General features: G+C 42.2%; 1 protein-coding gene across 1 annotated transcript in view; it reads right to left on the bottom strand.

The window, feature by feature from the left end:
- GPR176 (G protein-coupled receptor 176) overlaps positions 1-10,564 on the bottom strand; it is a gene marked incomplete at both ends in the record, with an annotated part of 50,598 nt that extends 40,034 nt beyond the window's left edge. Inside the window, one exon of the mRNA XM_082000678.1 lies at positions 10,336-10,564. Within this exon, the coding sequence (XP_081856804.1) occupies positions 10,336-10,564 (229 nt within the window). The remainder of the gene's footprint in view (positions 1-10,335) is intronic.
- Positions 10,565-11,278: the final 714 nt, after the last annotated feature.

The raw sequence follows: 11,278 nt of genomic DNA on the forward strand, positions 1-11,278 counted from the left end.
GTAGGATAAGATGCTTAGGAGGCAAGTATCGGTGTGGCCACAAGTCTGGGCCAGATAATCAGGGGGAAAAAGAGGACTCTGAAAATTGGCTAGGGGAGGTCCAGAAGGTCCAAGCCAGCTACTGGAGAGACCTTGGGATTTGGAGGTCAGCTACTGGTAAGGTCATAGTTCCAGGCCAGCAACTGGAGAGACCTGTCTACATCTCTGGGTCTGTGTGTGAGGCAACTGGGAGACCAGAGGATCCCAGGCCAGCTACTGGGTAGATTGCATGTCTAAGACCAGCTACTACAGAGGGATCCATGCTGATATATGTATATGCTTATGTATTTTACACTAATGGGCTTTCATCCTGAGCAGCCAGAGAGGGGAAGAAGATGAGGCCATTTGTGCTCTTCGCGTTTGCATGAGTGCTGCGTTTTCTTTCTCTGTTGGTCTGTGTGGCTGCTCATGCATATATGTATATATGTATTGTGTGCATGTGTGCCTCTTGGGAATGTGTGCTCAGCCTTGCTATGGCTGGACCTGAGAGCAAGGAGCTGCGGCAGGCTCACTTCTATCAGCCTGTGGGATTCAGCAGCACCTAAATACTTACCAGCATCTTTTCTAGGGAAGAGTTGGAGAAAAGTATACAATTTCCTAGATCTTGAGAAATGTTCCCAATAAGTGGCAAACTTACTTTTTCCAACACCATACACATAAGAAATTAGTAATTAAAGATGAACAGAAAAGAATAAAAATCTCATTTGAGTGCTCATGGCGCCTGCTCAATAGCAAGCCAATAAATGAGGTCTGTAACAGAACTAACACCATTTAAAATTCTTCCTAAGTGCTTGGGTTCATTCATGCCTGAAATACTAACTTACTGCCCATAATATCCAATACAAAATCTTGATGTATGTAAACTTTCACTGAAGTTCAAAACAGTCAGTGATATATACAGCAGCTGGGATCTGAGCAAATGTAACTCACAATGAAAAACAAAACATGTCATCCAGTCACTTAGTTAAACAGCTTTGGTTCATAGCCATCATTAAAGTGTTCGCATGGGGTACTACAGACAGTCAAACGACTGGTATCAATCAGTTTCACCCTAATAGGGATCAGTTTAACATCCTCGACACACAGAACGTTTAAAGACATCCGCTAACCCCCCAGCATGTGTCTGAGGAACTCTCTAGCACACAGTATCCCCAGAGTATCAGGCACCCGCGTTACAGGTATAAATCACTGCACCTCGCAGATTTCCACACTGGGTAAATCATTATTTTCCCAATGTCTCTCTTTTAAAACGTGGCGGTGCTGATCAGCCCCTCAGCCAAAGCCAGACAAGGCGCTGCTGCTGAAGCACAGGAAGAAAAGAGCTCTCCATGGCAACGGGGACCGCAGAGGCTCTCGCAATCCCTCTTCTTCACCCACTCCCCAAACTCAATTTTTCTTCGGAAGCGAATTGCTTAGTAGTTCACCTGAAGACACACAAAAAGCAAAAGCATAATACCTACTCCCGGACAGACTTTATCAAGGGTGCAGCCTGAACTGCAGCAGGGTCCATCATTCCTGAGGCTTGCCCATAGAAAAATGCAGAGGAACACTACAGTAATAATTTTATGATACTAAGTTATTACTATGTAATATTATTACATGAAAATATTACCACTCATATAATTAAATTTTCCTGGTGCTTCTTATTAGACTTGATTTTCAATCACTTTTTGCTTTGCCAAAACGTTAACTATTCCAGCTGATCAGCAACAAAGTTAATCTGTGCAAAGTGCCTGACTTAGAAGATTTCACCTAAAACAATTCCAGTTTTTGTAAGAATGACACCAGTAGAAACAAAACATCATCCTTCACATCCCCAAACCTTTGGTGCACTTTTTTTTTCCCCCCTCAGATGGTTCTACCTTTTTTGGAGGCAGGGCAAATTTTTGCTGGCTCTATTGCAGGTGTACCTCTCTCTAAAAATTCACTCAGCCTAGCCTTTAATCATGCACCTGCAGTACTTTTTACTGCAAGATTCCCTGCTTCATTCTTTATAGAAGATGCTTGTGGCAAACGTCACTGGTAGCGATTTCAAAATACAAATGTTTATTCCTTGCACTTGTATGCCTTTCTCTTCACAAACACATTATCTAGACTGCCAGTTAATGTCAGATTGTATCCCAGAAGGGCACTATTCCTTTATAAATCAAGTGCTGTAACAATTTCATTTTACATCTGCTGTGCACAGATGTCAAGACAGGGAGATGAAAACCACTTTCAAGGGCAGGGAGAGGCTGGAGCCAAACAGCTCATGGGCAATCCTCTGGAAAAGGGGCGAGCCTCAAGCCTTGCCTCTGCTTGTCCTGCAGGATACTGGGAAGGCAGCAGGGGTTCCAATTTTCACTTGGAAATCTGGTACCTGTTTCAAAGCACACTGTTTTCTTTCAAAGGGCACCCCCCTTGGATATCATCAGAGTGTGGTTAGAAACCAGGAGGCAATCAGCCTAACCCACAGCTTCCAAAAAAGTGCTATAACCACTAGGTTAGAATGCAAATGGCATCAGAGAATCCTCAACCTTTCCAGTGAAATTTCCTTCTGCACAAGACAGATTCGGGAAGACAAAAGAGCAACTAACAAAGGGCCTCATTCCCCAAACCCTGATTAAAGCACTGATTTACAAGGTTTGGGAAATCTTCCTGGATTTGGGATTATTTGGGATACTTTCTGTGCATTTTTTACTAACTGTTAAGATGCATGTTCAGTCTGACGAGTAGACACTGGCACTGGGGACATCTCTTTCTCATTATAATTTTCATTAATTGTCTAGTGGGGAGGGGTCCTAAATGTCCAAAATGAATGTTTTTTTTTTAAAGAAGAAATTCATACAGTTTTATCTACATGGCTAATATGAAAATTGTGAACAGACTCAAATAATCTCAGAAGCGCACGCAGACTCTCAGATCTGGGAAATATGAAAAGAATAGAAACTACAAACCATGATAATGGGATATAATCTCGCCTAAGCCTAACACAACACAAAGATTCAGCTACACCCCTGCTACAGTCAGTAAAAGCACAACTCATGTAAGCCCCTGCATTTAACCGCAGCCATAATAGTATGTGAATTTGTACGTAAATGAATGAACTGTGGAAAAATCCATGATAGGAGTGACAGAGCCCGTATCCAGATCTCCCCCAAAACTGTTACTCTTGGTATTCCTTCCCTTCTCCTGAGAATAACAGAAGGTGCTATTGTCCATTGCATTTGATCCATCAGTTTTATCTCCCTTTCAAGCTGAGCTCACTGTGCATGCTGGCTACAAGTGCTCTTTGGAGATCCTCTTCCTCATTTCCAAGATCCCCTCCCACTGCTTGCACTCAAAAGCAGCTGCAGCCATCTCCAGCAACCTCTCCCTACCCAAGCTCAGAAGAAATGCTCCCTGTCCCTTCTGTCAAAAGTTTGGTTGCTGTGCTAAAGTGAGAATTACTTTCTGCTGATTGATTACCTCTAATGGCAAGATAAAAACATCTTTTGTAGAGTAATATTGCTCTATTCCTTTATTCATTGCAAATCTGATCTCAAGAAATCTTCTTTGATAAAAAGGAAGCTATTAAAAATTTACTCACTTTGAAAAGGAGCCCTATGTCATCCCAAACCTTAAAAAAAAAAAAAAAAGCATCTTTGATTTGCTATTCATCAGTTGTCTACCTATTTAAAAGTCATTGGCCACATGTATCCTTTTTCAAACTAGTGACAGCCACAAGAGTAAAAGCAGTAACTCCATATTCTTCTGAATCGAATCGCTAATATTTTTTTCACAGTTACCATGCCTAAACACTCTATTTTCATAAACTGTTAATTCATTTTTGAATAGCAGCCAAGAATATACTAGAGCTTTTTGCTGTTTTCTTTTCATGCTGGAGGAGGGGCTGGAGGGAAGAAATCATCTGAATTTTAAAAATATTACAAATTTCAGGTTACAAATTTAAATTCTTAAATCCATTGAAAAAAGAAAACAACCTATAAACTTTGTTCTACCCTTTTGACCTCAGACTGAAAGATCTGAAAGCCTCTATTTCTTCTGACAGTGAATGCGCGATGACCAACACCAACACTGGTGATCCCCCTTTGCAGCCTGGCTGCTCTGCTGTGCATTACTGAATTGCAGTGCTATCTGCAGTCCTGCCATGCTGTAGTTAATCCTCACAGCATGCTCTGTGTATTAGAAGCCCAAACAGCCTGAGACATGCCCCAAAACATGGTAGAGTGAGATCACTGCATGAGCTCCATCTCACTATATGGTCTTCACTATGAGAGTGAAGACTCTCATGGGAGAATGAAAAAAAAAAAACAAGAAATACTTTCCTAGGATAATATAGAATCACAGAATCATAGAATCTTTGGGTTTGAAAGGACCTTTAAAGGTCATCTAGTCCAATCCTCCTGCAGTGAGCAGGGACATTTCAACTAGATCAGGTTGCTCAGAGCCCTGTCCAACTTGAGCTTCCAGGGATGCGGCATCTACCACCTCTCTGGGCAACCTGTGCCAGTGTTTCACCATCCTCACTGTAAAAAATTTCTTCCTTATATCTAGTCTAAATCTGCCCTCTTTTAGTTTAAAACCATTACCCCTTGTCCTATATAACAGAATTGCTATGCAGCATGCTTCTCAAAGGGCAGATACTTCTCTGCCTTAGGGTCCTCTTCTATGTAAAGCCACTGTGGATACATCTACACAGCTAGAGGTAGCTCCCAGCCTATTAGTCACTATGGCAGAAGCCAGCAGAGTCTCACTTTCCTGGCCCACTGAGCTCAGTCAGAAAAATCAGAGCCTTCTCTTCACCGCAGCAGTAGGCAACAGAAACTGGTCTCCCCTTGCACAGCTCCTGAACTTCCTGGTTGCTCAACTTGCCCTGTGAGAACAAGCCCTACATGGCAAAAGGTACAGACAAGCTAACGCAATGGGAGAGTCATAGGCACAACCACCAGTGCCCTGCATTGCTCTGGGACATGCTGACCATTATGATCACAACAAGTGATACAAAAGCTGAAGACTAGCTGTTCTCCAGCAGGAGGAATCAAATTCCCATGGACATGGGAACACTACAAATTTTCCTTCTTTATGACTCAAATGGCACTTGGCAGTCCTCTTCTAAATAAATCCCCACACAATCAGCAAAACTCATCAAATCTCTTTTTTTTTTAATTTAAAGAAGAATAATAATAAACAAAAAATCCCAAGCAGAATTTTACTCCTGCTCAAAGAGGAGCAACTTTAGAAACTGCATGAAAAACTGTACTTTTGTTACGACTTTGTACCACTGATGGCACTCTGCTACTATGGCAACAGGTGGCAGAACCAACATTATGAAGTGGACAGACTCATACGAAAGACTCTGAAACAAGAACACAGAGACAGACAAACAGGGTAACATGACAAAAAAAAATCATGAGGATGGAGAATATGGTTTCCATCTTCAAAACTTGAGTAATTTGACAAGGCAGTAGTTCTAAACCTAAATTTTATTTTATTCTTCCTTTTTCCAACTTCACATGAACACCACCATCCCTTTGATAGCAGCCATTTGAATCTGGCAGCTAAGAACCCTAGTCAGTATTACCATGAGTGCAAATCATCACTCACTTCCACAAGTAACCCTGACTTCGTCATCTTAGCCACATCCACTTGGTGGCAGGTGGAGGGAACTGGCCTGAAACACAAGTTAGACAAAACAAAACTGTTCCTACAGTTCTTACAAGGCACTAAAAAATGATTTAACATGAGTCAGGCAGAATACACAGGGAAACAAAGAGCAGATAGATCTGTGCAGGATTAATGGAAGTGAAGCAATCGATCTCAAAGCAAGTCTCTACCCTTCCTTTCTTCCACTGACGACTTCTACATCCTTTCAAAACAAGTCAGGACATGCAAAGCTTCCACCTCTTGACACCTTTTACCACATAGGATTAAATCAACCAAAGGAAATCAGTACTGACAGCATGTGTTGCTTCTCATGTCACACTGCTCCTGTCTGCATCATTCCAGCAGCCAGGAAAATCAGCTAGTTCTTCCCATTGGCACCTTTCACTTGCCCTCTCACTTAAGGTAAAAAAAGCTGCTGCATTACACACAGAAATTCAACACGTTAGCTTTTCTTTTGCTAAGCCAATTGAGGGATCCAAAAAACAGTCATTCATATGAGCGAGTTGACAGAAGCAGCATAATTATTTCGGCCTCTATTCTCCTATAGTAACTTTTCTTAGATGCAATGGATTAGATCATACCGTACCTGCGCAGCTATGGCCTAAGCAGACTACTGAGTGCAACTCACCTGACCCCACACCAAAAACACATCTCTACACGTCATTGTCATTCAAGAGTTCCAGAGACACCCACTCTCTTGATTTCAGGGAGTACCAAGCACATGTGTACATCAGAAAAGTAAAGTGGTAATGAGCGGCATGGGTCTCTTCCTAGTTCTTCTGCTGGTGCTCAGCCCGCTTGTATTTTTTTCTGTAACATGTTCCACATTCCCTCATACGAGTACAGTTCAAACAGTGAAATGAGAAACACTGGTGGCAAGCTTTTTATTCTAGCCCTGCCCTGAAGTTGATAGCTTACAGGCTAGGAAATGCCATTACTATGAGAACTGCCATTACTAGCCATGGAGCTGCACAGGAAGACGGCATTTAACAAGGTCTTCTAGTCTCATACATACTTGGTACCGCACCTTGTGCATTTGGTAAATAAGTTCATCACCATGTGCAAAGCACTTAAAGCTCCCCAGATGAATTCCCCAGTTCACGTGCTCAGCTGCATCACAGACAGAAATTGCTTGCAGGTCTTGAATATACTGCAAATCTTTCCTTCGTAGAGGCAAACCAAGCTGCTCATCAGGATAACTAAATTGACCAAATTTCTCCCTCCAGCTGCCTCCTGTCTTGTGCTGAAACCTCGTGGTAAGCTACAGAGAAAGGAGTGCATAAGGGGTAGTACCAGTTGAGTTCAAAGTATAGAGATGCAGATTTACCCCATTTTATTCCTCAGTCCTTGAATATTAAAATCATTGGTAGTCTGCCAAGCAAGAACTTCCACACAAGCAGTGGAAGAGCTAGGAAGCTTGTGCAACCAGACTCAAAGTCACATGAACAGCTATTTAAAACTGTAGAATTTAAGCACATTATAGTTTCATTAACTCAGTAACTCATGACCAAGTTATCCAAAGAACTCTCATCTCTAACTGCCCTAAATCAGAACTGATTTTTAGACTAATAATCATGTTTTGTCCATTCCAAACACAGGATGGTATGATTCTTTACAAAATCATAAAATTTTAACAATGAAATCTTTCTACAAATTAGGACAAAAAACAATAGGAAAAAAATCTGCCAAGTAGCAAGCCTCTTCTTGATACTTCTGGTTGGTTTTACCAGTTAGATCCTCTGACGTACATGTTAAGGCCACATCCAGGTTCAAGCTTTAGCAAGCTTGTGACAACTGTATAATCCCCTTCAAAAACAAACAAAAATTCTAGAATCTAGTATCATTGTTATTGCTACCTAAGATATATAAATAAACTGAGGATTTGCTTTCAATGTGTTGTAAAGTAGCCATAGAGAAGAAAAGTTTGACTGTTTCTTGTCCTCATCAGGTATGGTGAAACACCCACCATAGCACTGTCCTTTCACAACACAGGGAAAGCCAACACAAGGACTTCCCCTACTGTTACAAGTCTCTGCACAGGTCTCAAATAAAGGTCTTCAACTGGAGAAAAAAACATAATGTACATCTCTCTCACACCTGACTGTCACATTCTTCTGTGCAGCAGGAACGCAAATTAAATTCACAACCCCAACTGTGATTCTTTCCTCTTGTAGGACCTCTCCATGCTGCAGACTGCTGCTTATGTCAGACCCCAGTATTCATTATCAAGACCGAGGCATATCCATTTGTTCCCTTTCAAGCTGGAAGCGGAAATCATTTTTTCCTTTCAAAAGGGTAGTGCTATTTTATGCAATAGCAAAGTGGCTCGGGCACACACTGACATTGTGGGATGTACAAGTTGCACATCCACCCAAACGAGAAGGGATTCAAACCCACATATCCTACCTCTGAGGAGTGTGCCCCCCATCTCATGCTTTAGGGGGAAGGGTAGTCCTAATTCCCATTGAAGGGTTTTGCCTCTGCAAAGGGGAACCTGACACTCACTGGGCCAATTCTGTAGCTCAACTGAGAGGCTCACCTGATGGAGAAAAGAGCTAGGTGCCACCCACGCTCTAAGGACCATGACAAAGAACAAAGGAAAAGGAAAATTTAATTAACGACATTTGCGCAAGCCTAAGTATGAGGTAAATATCAAGTTGTTCTCCCCTGCTGATGCAGAGATAGTGTGCAACATGTGCACCAGCAAAACTTCTGGCACATATGACGGTGGAGCATGCAGGCACTGAAACCCTGAGACCTTCTGGAGATCAGGGCCTCAGCTTCTCTGTGGCTTTGTTTCCATTCAGTAAAGAGGGAATACTAATACATTCATAGGGATGATACAGGAAAACGTTTTTTAAGACTCTCAAGTTTTCAGCTGTTACAACAGCATGCGTTATAAATGTTCTTAAAATAGTGTTTCGGGGCAGCAGCGAGACTAGAAAAGGCGGCAGTTCCCAAACAATAGTTAAAATTGGTTTCCATCACTAAATTCATGAGGCCAGCTGCTAACGTTTGTAATTGGACTACTGCATTTTCATACTTAAAAAAAACCCATGATCTCCTCTCCTGTCTTGCACTTTGATAGGCCTGGAGAGGTTACTGATCTGGAAGCTTCATCAGCCTCCCAGACATCCAACCTGCAGATAAACCCCTTCTAAGGGGTCCTATCTTTTCAGAGTCCACCTCTCGAAAGCAAATTGCAGAAGTGACAACCATGTAGTAGTCTTGCAAAATTTATAGCTATGGTATTTTTTAGTTGGTCAGTTGGTTGGTTTTTAAAAACTCCTAGCTGCTGAAGGCATGATTACTTGAGAGTGTCTGTTTTCTTCTTCCAATAAAATTTGAGGATCCATGCTCACGAAAGGAAGTCTGGACATATGACCCAAATGTATGCTCTTAAGAGACTCAAAACCCAGAAGTTCAAGAACTACAATTCTGACTTTTCTCATCCAATCTTGTTATTTTTAGGACACTATTTGCTGGCTATCATTTTATGGCAGGCATTATCCAACATATGGAAAAGGAGAGTCCTTTCCCCATGCTACCTATGCGGTAAGTAGAAAAAAAGCAAGAACCTTGAAGACTACCCCCACTGGACAGAGGAATAATTGAGGCCAAAAGACTCAATGATTTACAGTAATAACTGGGCCCAGAGCTCAACGCTGTTCCAAGACTATGCTTACCATCTTCTCAGAAATTAAGTGATATTAAATTTTACCAGGAATAAATCAATATTAGAATTAATTCCCACAACCACAGAAATGGATTTTAGCATTACCCAAGACAGGAAAAACAGAAACAAACCCTTCATAATAACAGACAATGACCATCAGCAAAGTCCTACTAAGCTCTCTTAAGACCTGGAGACTTTCTCAGTCAAGCCTTGTGTGAAAAGCCTCATTTCCAGCAACCAGCTTTGAAGGATTTAGCCAGTAGTGGCATTTTACTGAAATCCAGCTTACTGATCTCCCAAACAGTGCTAACTTGGCTCACAGTAAGGCTTATTTTGTCCTTTTTTTTTGGTAACAAATGCACACGTATTCCTAACAAAACAACATAATATCAGCACCTAGAAAGCAAATATACACACATTTGTAAAGTTATGTGGCAATATATCACGAGTTTACTACCACATATCTGAAGCGTATGATTCCTACTTCAAGGATAACAAGTAGGCAAGATTGCACATGGTTATACATAGTTACAGCATAAAGTGCTTCCAAAGGATTAATTTAAAATCTGGACACAAATACAGAATTACTGCAGTGTGAAACAGAAATTCAGTAAAACTTGTTTAAAACACTCCACACCCTTTTCTATGGTAAAGGCAATAGTTCCCATTGCAGTTAAAAATAAGGGTGTAATCAACCCATGTAATTTTTGACCATTTAAATTCTGATAGAAAAGTTTACTAAGTAATACATACATATCATGTCCGAGTTCTTATCTGTGATGAATAGCACTTTATAGTAACAGCTTTTACACATCAAAAACACACAAGGAACTTGAAATCATATACCTGATGATCTAAAAACGCAAAAATAAGAGTCACCACTAAAGCAGCAAATGATGCCTGTTATCTTTTGGTCCCTGACCATGAGGACAAACGAACCACATCAACAAAAAACTCCAGCAACACCCACTTACCCAGCAAAGAGCCTACGAAGATGACAATTTGCACCGTGGTAGTGAAATGCCTGTAGGTCTGCTCTTCGCCATGCTCCTCGCTCTCCGCTGTGCCGGCCTCGCTGCCGTTCCCACCCTGCCACACCATCTGCCCAGCCGAGTGGTTCTTCATCTCCAGAGCTCTAGTGACAGCCGGGTACGGGGCCTGCTCGCTTTCGTTCCTCAACATCCAGCTTTTGTCATACCCCATGGCAAAGTTCCTGCCTTCCTTACCGTCACCTAATAACCACAGGTTATTGAGCCTTTGACTTTTAATGACTGAACAGAGCCCACAGGCAAAGAAAAAGCACTTCTGAGGACAAAGCCCCATCTCTGACCCTTGGAGACATCTTCACCATATTTCTGCATCCCAGAAAGCAGGCTTGGCTTTTCACATTTCCACTTCGTAAATCATGATAACCAGTAAAGAAAGGCAGGGAGGCTCTTCCTTGTGATTAGCTGTCCCATATTTCTTGCTTCACAACACCACAGTGTTTCCTCAGCATGTTTTACTGCAGTAAACGTGAATGAAGAAATGACAGTCCACACGGCAGGTCACCTTCCTAACCCCGCCAGAAGGTCACCTCGCGCCCACTTCATACACACTCACACGCACACGGACTTACTATGCATTAAGATGGGTTTGGAAAAGTTGATGGACCACAGGCTCCGTCCCCCTACTCCACTCTCAGCCTTGGATTTAGCTTTCCTCACAACCCTGAGAAAGAAGAGAGACCTCTTTCCCCGTGGCACATCTCCCAGCGCTCTCTTCTCTCCATCTGCCCACTCCTCCTGTGGCGAGACATGGCTCCGTCCCGCGTCCCTCCTCGCTCTGCGCGACGCTTGGACGCCAAGACCCTTAGCGTCCAGAGAAGTAAATGACTGCTCGACGGCTTCCACTGCGCTCCAGCTATTTCTGGGGGAA

Source organism: Phaethon aethereus (assembly GCF_964289735.1).
Source record: "Phaethon aethereus genome assembly, chromosome: 5".
NCBI lineage: Eukaryota > Metazoa > Chordata > Aves > Phaethontiformes > Phaethontidae > Phaethon > Phaethon aethereus.